The sequence below is a fragment of the Myxocyprinus asiaticus genome, chromosome 11 (genome assembly GCF_019703515.2).
Source record: "Myxocyprinus asiaticus isolate MX2 ecotype Aquarium Trade chromosome 11, UBuf_Myxa_2, whole genome shotgun sequence".
Taxonomy (NCBI): Eukaryota; Metazoa; Chordata; class Actinopteri; order Cypriniformes; family Catostomidae; genus Myxocyprinus; species Myxocyprinus asiaticus.
The window spans coordinates 22433945-22448566 of record NC_059354.1 but is presented as its reverse complement, the minus strand read 5'-3'; the positions used below and the strand labels follow the sequence as shown (position 1 = coordinate 22448566).

Genomic DNA, 14622 nt, shown 5'->3' with positions numbered 1-14622 from the left:
ATAAAAGTTCTGTTTTAATAAATAGTACATACAAAAAATCTGGAATCATTAAGTGGAATCCATATTGTTAAGTCCTTGAGATTCCCAGCCCTAACAATTGCTGAAAAATATAATACATAGAAAAGTAGATAAGAATGGGTTCTGTCTTAGAGGAAAAGAAGAGGAGACTTACTTGAGTTCAGAGTCTGTCTGGTTTTGGCACTCGTGCAGTAAGCCTCAATCACTTTCAAAATCTGAGCATCCTCCTCCAGAGCTACAGTACCTGCAGATGTTAGAGGTTCAGAAACATGATCCTCCAAAATCTCTTGATATAAATAAGAACGTCCAACAAGCTGACTTACTCTTCCTCAGTGCAAACTCTTCATCGGATGGCTTCCTCTCTGGCTTTCTTTTAGGCAGCAGCTTTTTCATAGTCTTGGGACTTTTACTGAGGTCCTGAAAGAGAAGGAGGGATGGAGAGGATGTGATAGGGATGAAGAGTTAGTTACAGAGTTGTGTAATATTACATTTCCATAACTTTTGTCATTGAAAGTCCAATATTCAGCACAATTAATTCCACAATGTACCTCTTTATAGCAGAGAGCAGCTGAGGGTCTCAGTGGGGGTGCTGGACGCAGGCAGCTCAGGCTCCAGGGTTTCTGGGTTTTGGGAGGCTCCAGGGGGCCCCACATCATGGTGCTGTGAGGGGCCCCATGAGAGGAGGGGTGTGGGAGGGTGTGGTAGGCAGGAGCGACTGTCAGGCCACGGCTTTCTGCATGTCTGGATGGTGTCAGAGTGTGAGAAGGGAGCTAGAGAGAGACACCGAGAGAGACAGAAATGTGAATCTTACAAAAATACTGTATGTCCGGATCATATTCCATACCAAAATCAAAAAACTTTTTTATTTTTTTTTATTTTGTACCAATATGATTTATACATTGACATTATTTATAAAGGCAGCACAACAAATAATACCATGATTTATAAATCCTATATATAATCTCTTTGTTTTCTTGTGATTTTAGGTGAAATCTTTTGACCTGGACATTGCCTGGCTTTGGCAGGCTTTGTGTGATTTTGTTTTTTTCAGGCTGCTTAAAATGAAACAGATACTTAAATACTAAATAATAGGTCGTTTTCTAAGATGTAATGTTAAACAGGACACTTACTGTGTGGCAGGGGACAGTGAGTGGTTTCATGCTGGGAGCCGCCATGGTGGTGTGCTTGGTCTGTCGGTTGAGGTGCTCGAGCCAGTCCTGTAGATCCTGTTTGTTATAGCAGATCACCAGATGCCTCTCAAACATGGTGCCTGCATGGATGAACACACACACACACATACACACACACACACACACACACAGTCAATGAATGACTTTGCCACAAAGCCACTGAACAATCCAATACACTTTTTTGTGTGACAGTCCCAAAAAAATGTGCCAGTTTATGCTTACCCGAGAGCTCAAAAGAATTTTGATGGCTTTCACAGTCTTCTAATGGGGTCATCGTCATCCCACTCAAAGGTAGCTTGCCCTGGAAGAAACAAAGCACACATTTTCTCTTTGTGCTTAAGTCGCGAGGGTCATTTTAATGTGCGTGTTGAAAAGCAAAGCTTGAGTGGATTTTAGGGGGTGTTGGAGTGGGACAGTGAGATTTATTTAGGCATGTTGTAATCGGTTCTGACATCAGTTGGTTTCTGACCTGGTAGATGAAGCCACTCATCCTTGGACTGGCAGACAGGATGAGCAGCACATGAGGGAACAGCATAAGATAACGCTCATGCCTCTCCTAGAGAAAAAAAATAATGCACCACACCCATTATAAGTCTAGCACTGAAATCTCACAGACAAAACTATGACCATTTATCTCAATATTAATTACTTCTCTCAATATTAATTAGCAACATGTCTTTTATTAATGTTCTATTTATTTTTCTTTCAATACTGTTGATTTAGCTGGTTCCATAGCTTTTTAATAAAAATAATTATGATATGCAGGAAATGTCAAAATATAAAAAATAAAATAAAATATTTTTTTATTACAGTTTGTGCATAAAAAGATTAAACCACTGCATAATTACATCCCTACTTACTTTAATCCTGCTAAAGGCTTGTTGGTAAAGTGGGTGTAATTTCACTGTATACTTAAACAAGTTCTTTAAGTTCACTTTATCAGAACCCCTCAACCAAGGGGAGCCTTCAAGGTTAGCCAATCAAAGCATAAACCTCGGCGATACACTGGCGAGGATACCAGAGGCCATTCTTTTTGAATGAATGTTAATGGAGGTCAGTGCACTGAATAAACTGCTTTTGTGGAAAAACAGCTTATCACTTAGCCTGTCTGCTAATCTTCAACATATTTAATACTAAACAATCCTTTTGGGATGGACTATGTGTAGATTTTACTACAATAAAATTGTTATGGAGGTCATGGACAATTTTACAATAGGTAGGTGTCAGTTGACGGCTCTCCCCATTCGTTTGTATGGTATCCGCAAATGGTGACTTACTGTTGAAACACGCTAGTTTACCATTATGCTCTCTCCTATGGCAAACCTGCAGAGTTTGGTATCTCAGAATAAAAGAATCTCTGACTTTATCACCAATTACAAAATGGAAACTTCCGGTCCTGGGGGTGTATTACAGAAAACTTCCTATCTTAAGTTTTAAGTTAAGATCTGATCGGTTAAGTTAGGATTTTTCACAAATTCATATTACAGAAGCAGACCCTAACTGTATTTAAGATATGATAATGCACTTAGGAAATGTTGTTCAGTTATAGCTTTTTTCCTAAATGAGATCCTAACTGAAATTGCCATGGTAACAAAGCAAATAAGATAGGATTCCAAAGTTAGGATGTTTCTGTAATATGACCCCTGGATGCTGATTATTCAAAACAGATATCAAGCAGTGTCAAAATACATAATAATTTGCTATTGAGCGAAACACCTGTTGACTGCACAACATCCACAGTGGATTGCTGCTTGAGTTATGTTTGTTCCTATATCTTCTAACAAAAGGATGGCATTTAATGTACTTGCTTCATAAAATATCATTTTATTGTGCTTGAAAATGTTTGTCCTTTATGGTTTTATTATGTAGTGATTGTTTTATAAAAGCAATAAAGCACCCAAGCCCATGCTATACAGTGAATATAGTCACAGCTAAAGAGGTTGCACCATGGCTGTTCAGGTGAGATCTGGAGCTGTCTCACCTCACAGCCGAGGTTCTGGACCATGGCCTGGCTCATATACAGCACAGAACCCAGGGTCTTGATGTCCTCCCCCTCCCAGAGCCGAATCGTCTCAGTCAGGATCTGCAGCTCGAGCTCCTTGCGTTTCCGCACCTCCTGACATTGTGCCTGTAACCATGGAAACACAACACGTTAACAAGTCTGGTTGCCATGGGAATGATCCACACCTAACTGCAGCAGCAAAGCCACGGGACACCAGACAGTCAGCTCAAGCATGTTAAATAGGCAGAGTACAGCCCTCACTTTAAAATAAAGGACAAAGACTCACAGAGAGATTCTTGAATGCCGTCATACACTTCTGGATTTCTGTTCTGTCTGGATGAACCTCCTGAAGAGAAAAGAATGCAGAATAAAATGAATGCCATTAAAATGCCATCAATCATAAAAACCTAAAGAAAATTAACAACTGTGATTGACCGGTTTCTGTGTAAGCCTAAAAGTGAAAGACTCTTGTGATTGTGCCTGGCTGGTTAGTGCAGCTGTTACTATGGCTACAGTCGGTGTCCGCATGGTGCTTGGCCATGTATTGCACTTAATCTTTAATTTTCAATGTGAAACCGGGGCTACACTCAAAACTCAAAAATATGACGAAGGGATTCAATCTACAAGACTCATATACACCAAAAAAAAGGGCATACAAAAGTCATATCAAGGTTCAACACATCCTACAAATGGGACAGGATGTTCCACTAGTCGTCCAACAACCAACTAGTGAGCTTACTTTTAGATAATTTTGAGACTTTTGAGATACATTTAGCTGTGGTGCATTTAAAGGGATGAATTGAGAGATGCAACTTCTCGGAACATTTAAGCCTGCTGACAGCGTACTGTGCTTTTGCGTGTGGTTAATTTCAGCGCAGTAAACTTTGAGAAGTTGCCTCTCCATTCATCACTCAATTTCAGTCACTATTGAACTTTAAATCGCCTGCTGTAAGCAATGTTCCCATTATTTTGCACAGTCCACAAGTTTATTTTTGAGGTGTTGTGGAGAGATAAAAGAACAGTTTTTTATGGAGCCTGTTGCTGATCCTTTATGGTGAGGTGTCTGACAGACAAGGGATTGCATTATTAATATGATCACTACTCCACATCAAAACACTTCGGATTTGTTCGTCAGGATTTGGCACTACTGAACTGTCGCTCTCTAACGGACAAAGTGTCAATTCTCAATGAATTCATCACTGATAAAAAACTGGATATGCTACTGCTAACTGAAACCTGGCAAACACCTAATGACTTTCTACAACTAAATATGCCTACTCCCCAGGGATACAAATATTTGTCTAAACACGACCTCACGGAAAGGGGGGCGGACTAGCTGCTGTTTGTCGAGATGGCATGAGAGCGGATTTGACTGAATTTCATAATGTCACGTCTTTTGAATATCTGGCTCTCAAGATTGTTGGTGAAAGTCCTCTCATTGTGTTATTGATTTATCGACCTCCAAAGTATCAGCCTCACTTTTTCTCTGAACTTAATGAAATACTCACTCTTGCCTGTGCTATGTCTCCCCATGTTATACTGCTCGGTGATTTCAATATCCCTGCTCTTACTGACTGTTCAAATACAACTGAACTCATGAATGTTCTTGAATGCTTCAATTTAACACAGCATGTGAATTTTTCTACCCATACCCATGGTCATATACTTGACTTAGTTTGTACATCAGGTCTTAATATTTCTACAACTGATACACAAATTGGCATATTGGATCACAAACTTATAGAATTTTCATTTAATTTTCCTCGCTGTAAGTCATACAAGAAAACAGTGGTATCTTATCGCAACCTAAAAGCAGTCGACCCCTCATCATTCTCCACCTCTGTTTGTGCACCCTTACTTTCTGACTCTTCAAAACTACCCTGTCCTTCAAACATCCTCTAAAATTATAATTCAGCTATCTCAGCTGCTCTTGAAGAGCACGCCCCCATCAAGACAAAGCTGGTGCCCTCTTCTCGCTCATCACCTTGGTTTACTCCTGAACTGCGGGAATTGAAGAGAGCGGGTCATCGTCTTGAATGACTCTGTAGAAAAACAGGCCTCACTGTTCATTCCTTAGCTCTTATAGAACATCAGCTGAAGTACAGAGCAGCACTCAACACTGCACGTTCAATGTACTTCTCCTATATCATCCAAAAAGCAGAGCCCTCTTTGCTATGGTGAACAAGCTAATTCACCCGCCGTCTCAGGACTCACACAGCTCTGATTAACTTTGTGACTCATTTCTGCACTTCTTTCAAAATAAAATTGTTTCCATTTACCAAACATTCACATCAACCATTTCTGAAGATCCTCTGCACAAATGTCTGTCTGAACACCCTATCCACCCTTTCTCCTCCTTCACTCCCACAAGCCCATCATCAGTCAGTGATCTAATTTTACATTCCAACATCATCCTGTCAGTCATTTCGGCACCTATTTCGCATATGATAAACACATCTCTTGCATCTGCCATTGTTCCTACTGATCTTAAAATTGCTGCTGTTACACCAGTCCTTAAAGGTCCCAACTTAGATCCATCTTCCCTCTGCAACTATCGTCCTATTTCTAACCTGCCTTTTATATCTAAACTTCTGGAAAAAGTTGTAGCCTCCCAGTTACAATCACATCTTGCAGCTAATAATCTCTATGACCCTTTCCAATCTGGTTTCTGCCTATTCCACAGCACTGAAGCTGCTCTCTTGAAGGTTATTAATGATCTCCTCCTCTCTGCTGACTCTGGATTTCTCAGTATTCTGATCTTGCTTGACCTGAGCTCTGCTTTTGACACTGTATGCCACAAAACACTCCTTTCCTGACTTTCAGATATTGGTATTACTGGCACTGCTCTATCCTGGTTTTCTTCCTACCTCACTAACAGACAATATTTCATCTCGATTAAGAAAACCAAATCCCCTACTGCTCCTCTCACTCAGGGTATCCCCCAGGGTTCTGTACTGGATCCACTACTGTTCATAATTTACGTTCTCCCACTAGGTCAGATCATTCGTTGTCATGGTCTCAGTTATCACTGCTATACTGATGACATCCAGATTTATACATCCGCACATTCTGATGAAACTTATGCCATCAGCTCATTAACTGCCTGTATCAATGATGTAAAAATTTGGTTAAACAGTAATTTCCTCAAATTCAATGCTGACAAAACTGAGATCATGATTTCTGGGCCACAAACACTTATAAGAAATATTGACATTTGTGTCAATATTGATGGAAATCTGACCAAACCCTCTAAAACCATTAAGAATCTGGGAATCACTTTCAATCCATCTCTTACTTTTGAAGCCCACATCAGAACCATCACTAAAACTGCTTTCTTCCATCTACGTCACACTGCACAACTTCACCCCATTCTCAGTTTGAAGGATGCAGAATCACTAGTTCATGCTTTCATAACATCACATCTCAACTACTGTTACTGGCCAACCAGCTAAAACTATTGCCTGATTACTATACATCCAAAACTCTGCAGCTAGAGTTCTCACTAACACCAAGCATTCTGCATGCATTACTCCCATCTTGCTTAGTCTTCACTGGCTGCCTGTCTCAGGCCGTATTAAGTTTAAAATTTTTCTCCTGACATGCAAAGCTCTCAATGATCTGGCACCTCGTTATGTATGTGATCTACTGCATCCATACACACCAGCATGCACTCTTCGTTCTTCTGATTCCAAATTGTTGCCTATCCCCAGATTTCATCTATCCACTTTTGGTGGGAGATCCTTAAGTGTAACTGCAACTAAACTGTGGAACTCTCTACGTCAGAGCCTCCGTGACATCTCTTCTATTTCTATCTTTTAATCTCAGCTTAAAACACATCTTTTCTCATTCTCCATTACTGACTGATGTTTTCTTTCCCCCTTTGTAATTGAGCTTGTAACTTCTGTTGAAATATATATTAATTTACTTTGTCCTGTTAAATGTATATGGGGTGTAAAGTGTCCTTGAGCTTGTGGAAAGGCGCTATATAAATAAAACGTATTATTATTGTTTCAGAAGTTAAAAAAAAAAAAAGGAAAAAAAAAAAAACATTGGATGCCATGAATTACATGTTGCGCACTCACAATAATTTTACAGTTATGCACTTTTAAATGTGGAGCGAGGATCGCCCTGTGACTCCAACCCAAAGACTTTTCAGCAAGTCAGGTCAATTGTGCTTCTTTACCTCAGATTACGCTAAAAAACATTTATTTTTTTCCCGGCTTGTAAAGCTTATGCGCATGCACGTTCTCAAGTTTATTGACCGCCGATGTCTGTATCTAAAAGCTGATTGGCTCTTTTACCTGTAAGATGGGACTTCCTTTTCTACATCCGTTGACCGTTGGGCGTTTCAATTTCTCCCATTAATTTTAATAGAAGTGACCCACCTCTGCTAAGCAGTCTCTACTCCAAGCGCTCCGGTTACATTTAGGCACCTGAGATGCGCCTAAGCGGTGTTGTGCCCTATACTGGAGTGTCTCTTATTATATACCTCCAATTTATTTGTTGTGGATTTTGGTTTCCCATTGCATTTCTGTGCTTAGTGTCTATATATCCCTAAGAAACGTGTCCACTAACACATAAATAATTATGATATGATGTGACCTTTTTTTGCCTCAGCAAACAACATGTTGCATAAAAAGAAAATTTGCAGATAATCATAAACCGGTTAACTGCTATTTTTTTCTCAGATAGTAATCAAAAGCTCACTGTAGCATGCCTAGTCAGTGTGAACGCCCCTTACCTCCATGTGTCTCTCCAGTTCTTTTAGCAATGTGGGATATTTGTCCAGTCTCATGAAGGGCTTGCTGAGGCCAGAGGTCAGAGTCAGAATACCTGGAATGGTTGCGCCTCTCCCCTCCATGAACTCCCCAAGTTCCTCACTGCCAGTACAGGAGGAGGAGACCAGTTATCGTCTACCAAGCCAATGGAGAGGCTGACTGTGAAATAAGGACACAGTAAGGCAGCGTACCTGTGCTCAGTGAGAATACCGACTGCTGAGGGGTGGTTGGAGCAGTACGACACATATAGAGACCTCATCTGGGGCATGAGATTCAGGAAAAACCATCCCACCTTCTGCTGCAGCTCTGGAAGTCTTATTCACAGAACACAGAGGACGAATTATTGCAAGACAAGAACCATTTTGATATTGCTTTAACAGTCTGGTAAGGGTTTGTATCCCTAATCCTAAATATTAAACTAATTAATTTTAAAGTATACTGGTAAGTAATGGCAAACAAATGGCGTGTTAAGAAATCAGCTTTAAAGTTTGAAAATTACATTGACAGAATTACATTGCTTTCAAAATATTGCTGATAAAATATAGATGATGACAAAGACATCTTTGTAATATTTGCATACCGAGTTTCAATCAATTTTCTTTCTTACACCTATTTGTAAACTCAATTGAGATTGGTCTTTTCTTGAATCTATTTAACCATCTATGGGTTCTTTTAAACTGCACAGTGACTAGGTGTTGATTTTTGTGTGCAGCTGACTGAAAACAAGGCTGACATGAGAGTGGCAAAGTGGCTCTGAGACACCCTTTTTTATACACAGAACCTAAGGGGGTATTTAAACTTGGTCACTTCATGTGTTTTCACTGATCTTATTGCTATCCGGTTGGATATACACATTCCATTTACACTTAGCCACAAAAATGCGTCTCCAGCTCTCAGCAAAACAATCTTTTATTCCCGCACTATGTGCAAATAATGTGATGCTCACTTCCTTTATTATTCTAATGCTGGGCTGTGAATTTTTAAGATGTATTATTTGATTATAAGTGACTTTGCCCCACCCGTGATTGCATGTGTGTGCACATGTTCTTTTGCTGCCTTCCACTACTGCTAATTCCTTCAGGAAATGCAAATGTATTGCTCTTTCACATCTCTGTGAATTGTGCTGCAATCTTTATGACACAGGCAATACAATATCACTAAAGGCTAATTTATCCTTACTGGACGAACAGGCTCCGCTTAGTTCTCCTACAAATGATGACGAAATGCAGTGACGTTTTTGTTCTGCCAGTGACGTTTTCGTTCTGTTCGTTTGGTGACATTTCTCCTGTTCGTGCACATCTCTGAAATTCTTGACCCATGAGAACTCGGCTGGTCGAAGAGCACTGATAATTGGTTAAAACTATTCATGGGTGTGGTTTGGACGTGACATTTTTATTTACAATCGCGCGTGCCAGTTGAGGAGTTGTTACCTAGATTACTGTTGTTTTAATGGATAACTTTGAAGCCTGTCTCTCAGATATTGCGTGGAAGTATCCTTTTTACATGCTTTGTAACAAACTCTACAAAGACAGCACGGGCACGACAAATGAGTGGAGAGTGATGAGTTTTTAAAAGTGAAAGGGGTCATGACAAGTTTAATAAAGCAAATAAGCGACACAGCACTAAAAGTGGCAGTCCATGGAGAGAAAAACCTTCATTATTGGCTTTAATTGTGTCTGGAACAGTACGTTAAACACTGTGACATCACCCTAAACAAACTACTTTTAAAACGACGCTGCGCGTAGTATAAACACCGGTTTCATTCGCCTAGAGTGCTTTAGTTCGTCCAGGAGAAAACAGTTTGGCTTCTTCCAAAGTATAAACCAGTCTTTATTGGTAAACAGTACTTTTTACGACATTTAGCTTAGAACGTAGCTTTACGAAATTTATTTAGAAACTGCAAATTTGTTGCATGTCTGCGGATGAAATATGGAAATAAGATGCATACAAGTTACATATTTTAGCATTATTTACAAAGCTTGTTGTCCATTTTCCAAACTTAATAGAGATTTATAGAGAAGTGGCATTTACCACTAGAGGTCAGTGTAAACATTAGAAACCTCTGGACCTCACATTTACTTTGCTGCCCTGATCTATTTTCATCATCTAGAAGTCGATACACTTGATTGCATCTCGGTTTGGTTAAGTGCTTTGGCCCTCTTGTCATAAATTAGTCAGGGGCCAGGAATCACATGGCTGTTCATGGCTAGAATGAAACATACTTGGTGCAGTCCTCCAGCGATTGGACCAAAGTCTGCTGGAAAGTGCTGATTTCCTCCAGGTTCCCGAGGATGACACTGACGTCTGATGTGCTTAGTCTGATGAACAATAATGAGAAGTACAAAGAAACATTGGGAAATATCAGTCAATGTTCAACAATCAATATTACGTTTGACAAATTACATTTGAGCATCGTTCACTGCTCTAGGAGTTCTCTATGTGCCCTTTGTTATGTTGTAGAACAGTGCAATAATGTGGAAGAAAATTATTTTTAATTTTAGTAAAAATAGTTTCTCTATCAATATTTGTTGGTCATATGTTCTTGGCAGGAAAAAAGGAAGGCTTTTTACTTCTCTGTCATCTGAAGTGGTCTCAGGTAGTTGGACAAAAGGTTTTGGAGGTCCTTTGAATACTCTGTTTCAGTTTCTAAAATGTTCTGTAGCACCTACAAATAAACAAACAGGTGCCATTTTCAGGAAAACATTCGATTTTACACAATTTAGTCATTTAAACGTGTCCACATGTTCATTCACAAACCAACTGATGCCCAAAACCTCGCACACAATGAAAAAAAAAAAAGCTAAAATTTTGCTTACCAAATTGTAGTAGGTCTTACTGATGGCTGTGGTATCAAAACCTTTGGGAGGGCTTTTAAGAGCTCCAGATTTAGGGGACACTGGTTTATCTGTAAGGACACAATGTACGCTTTAATAACATTAAATTCCACTGTGGATCAAGAGACAGTTGTTATGTTTTTATTCTGACTGTGGCCAGACACATACCAAAACCTTTGATCTCTTTGACATAATTGCTTGGAAACCAGCCTGTCTTGCCGTTGCAAGTTCCTTCCCACCAACCCCCTTCTTCTGTGCGAGTGACATTGATGATGTCACCCTTGTTGAAAGAAAGCTCATCCTCATTAGTGTGCTGGAAGTTGAAGCGAGCTTTTACCACTAACTGAGTGTTGCTGTTCTCCGTCATATCCTACAGCACGAGAGTTGATAAGTGACAAATTGCAAGTGTATGTGAGATTTAAGGCTTGTGCTGTAAATACTGTTGAAGATACAAAATAATTAATTGTTTCATAAAATGCTTATTGGACTTCTTGAAACAAGAAACAAGTGCTCAAGCTGACTTGTCTTATATACACACACACTACTGGTCAAAAGTTTTGAAACACTCATTCTTTATTATAATTTGTTTTTTCACATTTTAGAATAATAGTAAAGTCATCAAAACTATGGAATAACATAAATGGATCTATGGGAATTATGTTGTGACTAAACAAAACACAAAATAAATCAAAACTGTGTTATATTTTAGCATCTTCAAAGTAGTCACCCTTTGCCTAGAATTTGCAGACATGTACTCTTGACATTTTCTCAACCAACTTCTTGAGGTATCACCCTGGGATGCTTTTTAAACAGTATTGAAGGAGTTCCAATCTATGTTAGGCACTTACTGGCTGCTTTTCTTTATTATTTGGTCCAAGTCATCAATTTCAAAAACTTTTTTTTTTAATTAAATGTTAGTTTTATAATAAAATAAATTAATATGGTGGCACAAATATATTTTTGCCTACAAAACTAATTTCAAACATTTAAGCATACGCCTTCAGATCAAAAGATTTTTAGGATCATGAGAAACATTTCTGTCAAGTGTTTCAAAACTGTTGACCGGTAGTGTATATATTCAGATATTTAGTTTTATAGATCTACTGAGATTGGGGTCTCACTTCTATGCTACTTACCAGGCTGCGGAACTGGTTAAGGAGTAATTTAGAAGATCGACCCAGTGAGGACTGGGAGGCCAAAGATTCGAAGGACTTGATCCGGTGGGCGGACGAGTGACGCATACATACAGAGTCACTGCCAATGCCAATATCTACACCAACACAAACAGAAAACACAGAGGATTGTAATAATATCCCACAAAATAAGAACAATACATTATGAACATACACACATGAATCTGTGCAAAACATTGTGATGATGGGATTTTAAAATTTAGTTTAAAAAAAAACAAAACAATTATGAATAAAATGTGGAATTCACAATGGGATAATTTTAGATGCTACCCAATTTGATGACATTTCTATGGGAAGTGTTCCTTATTGATACGTAGACTTTTTTGCCATTCACTGATAAAAAGTATGTTTTGATTGTTCTCTCGAATCCATAAACTCTGGCATTCAGTATTCTGGCAAGAAATTTCAATACTCCCAACAATGAATTTATCTGGCTATACTGTTTGTTTTTAACAGACAAATAGTAATTTTTGAAATGGTTACAACTAGAGCTATCAATAGATTAAAAAATTGATTTAATTCAAATTAATTACATGATGTGCACAATTAATTGCATATATCAATATTTACTGAAAAAGACCCCCCAAATACATATAATTCAGTATATATTAATTTATATTTTTTGCGACCTAACCAGTGTTCTGGTTCGGGACATGGAGTTGGTGAACAGCACTCGAAGTCTCTGTTCCACTCCTCCCTCAAGAAGTGAGTTTGTTATGGGGGCCTGGGTAGCTCAGCGAGTATTGACGCTGACTACCACCCCTGGAGTCACAAGTTCGAATCCAGGGTGTACTGAATGACTCCAGCCAGGTCTGCTAAGCAATCAAATTGACCCGGTTGCTAGGGAGGGTAGAGTCACATGGGGTTACCTCTTCGTGGTCGCGATTAGTGGTTCTCGCTCTCAGTGGGGTGCATGGAAAGTTGTGCATGGATCACGGAGAATAGCATGAGTCTCCACATGCTGTGAGTCTCTGCAGTGTCATGCACAGTGAGCCACGCAATAAGATGCGCGGATTGACGGTCTCAGAAGTGGAGGCAACTGAGACTTGTTCTCCGCCACCCAGATTAAGGTGAGTAACCGCGCCACCATGAGGACCTAGTAAGTAGTGTGAATTGGGCATTACAATTTGGGGAGAAAAGGTGATAAAAACAATTAAATAAGAAATGAGTTTGTTTTCCGCCCCTCCAGCCAAGAGGACTCGAAAGGGGAATCAAACCATAAGTTTTGTGTTACATGGTTCATACACAAACGATTTAATGGGAGTGTTGGCACCAGTTTCCCCAGTGCCTCTCAGTTTGCATCTCCCCTCTCCACCCACAGGGTCAGAAAAGAGAGAGGAGGCAGCCATTTGGATTATTTACATGATGGTGCCACAAATGACCGCCTCAGTGTGGAGCTCTCCAATTCTTTTGCTGATTTTGTTTGTTTGTCCCGTATTTAGTCTTTTTTTTTTTTTTTTTTTAAATCAGTTTTACCAGGGACAAATTGCTGAACATTCGGCAGCACATACTGGACAATCTTTTCCCAGTTTTTAACTATTCTGACGTTTTGCTGGACATTTTAGTTGGAGGAGCAGCGGTGTTGTTTAAGCGCTAAGAGACGCAAGCGAGGGAAGCGAGTAAAGCTCAAACAGCATGGCTTTTGAACAGTGCTGCTGAGTATTCATCTAGCGAATCTATGCTCTCTTCCTAACAAAACGGACAAACTACTTCTCACCAATACAAACAAGGACTTTTCAAACTCTGCTGCCTTGTGCTTCATAGACACCTGGCTGAGTGAAGCCATTCCGGACAGCGCATTACATCTGCCAGGCTTCCAGCTGTTCAGAGCGGATCACATCGCGGAGTTATCTGAGAAAACGAGAAGTGGTGGAACATGCTTTTACATTAATGAAAGTTGGTGTACAGATGTAACAATGTTAAAGAATATGTGCTGTCCTAATTTGGAAATGCTCTTTATTAACTGTAAGCCTTTCTACTCGTCGCGGGAGTTTTCTAAGTTTATTCTGTTTATATTCCTCCACAAGCACGTGTGAGCGCAGCGCTGCAACAGCTGGCTGATCAGACATGGAACAACAATATCCGGACACACTTATTATTATTCTCAGCTATTTTAACAGAGCCAATCTCACCTGAGAACTGCCCAAATACAGACAGCACATTACATGCCCCACCAGAGACAGAAATATACTGGATCACTGCTATACAACAATAAAGGATGCATATCGCTCTGTCCCTAGAGCAGCTTTGGGACACTCTGATCACTGTCTGGTTCATCTTCTTCCAACCTACAGACAGAAACTTAAATCAGCTAAGCCTGTAGTAAGGACTGTAAAGAGAAGGACCAATGAAGCAGAGCTGGAACTACAAACCTGCTTTGACTGCACTGACTGGAGTGTTTTTGAAGCTGCAGACACCAGTCTGAACAAGCTCACAGATACCATCATATATCAGTTTCTGTGAGGATATGTGCATTCCCACTAGGACTTATTTAACGTTCAATGATGACAAACCATGGTTTACAGCAAAACTCAGGCAGCTTCATCAGGCCAAAGAGGATGCTCACAGAAGTGGGAATAAAATATTGTACAAGGAGATTAGAGTTGC

General features: G+C 39.7%; 1 protein-coding gene across 5 annotated transcripts in view; it reads right to left on the bottom strand.

Moving 5' to 3' along the window:
* LOC127448378 (rho guanine nucleotide exchange factor 7-like) overlaps window positions 1-14622 on the bottom strand; it is a 34961-nt gene that overhangs the window by 5811 nt on the left and 14528 nt on the right. For 4 of the 5 annotated variants that reach the window (XM_051710852.1, XM_051710849.1, XM_051710848.1 and 1 more), the window contains 15 exons: window positions 11959-12092; window positions 10991-11192; window positions 10805-10893; window positions 10559-10653; window positions 10211-10306; window positions 8180-8302; window positions 7952-8090; window positions 3497-3556; window positions 3190-3336; window positions 1678-1764; window positions 1431-1509; window positions 1149-1288; window positions 567-788; window positions 342-435; window positions 173-262 (listed from right to left, as the gene is read on the bottom strand). In XM_051710852.1, the coding sequence (XP_051566812.1) occupies window positions 173-262; window positions 342-435; window positions 567-788; window positions 1149-1288; window positions 1431-1509; window positions 1678-1764; window positions 3190-3336; window positions 3497-3556; window positions 7952-8090; window positions 8180-8302; window positions 10211-10306; window positions 10559-10653; window positions 10805-10893; window positions 10991-11192; window positions 11959-12092 (1797 nt within the window). Of the gene's footprint in view, window positions 1-172; window positions 263-341; window positions 436-566; window positions 789-1148; window positions 1289-1430; window positions 1510-1677; window positions 1765-3189; window positions 3337-3496; window positions 3557-7951; window positions 8091-8179; window positions 8303-10210; window positions 10307-10558; window positions 10654-10804; window positions 10894-10990; window positions 11262-11958; window positions 12093-14622 lie in introns of those variants that run through there. The other variant, XM_051710851.1, reaches the window with a different exon arrangement.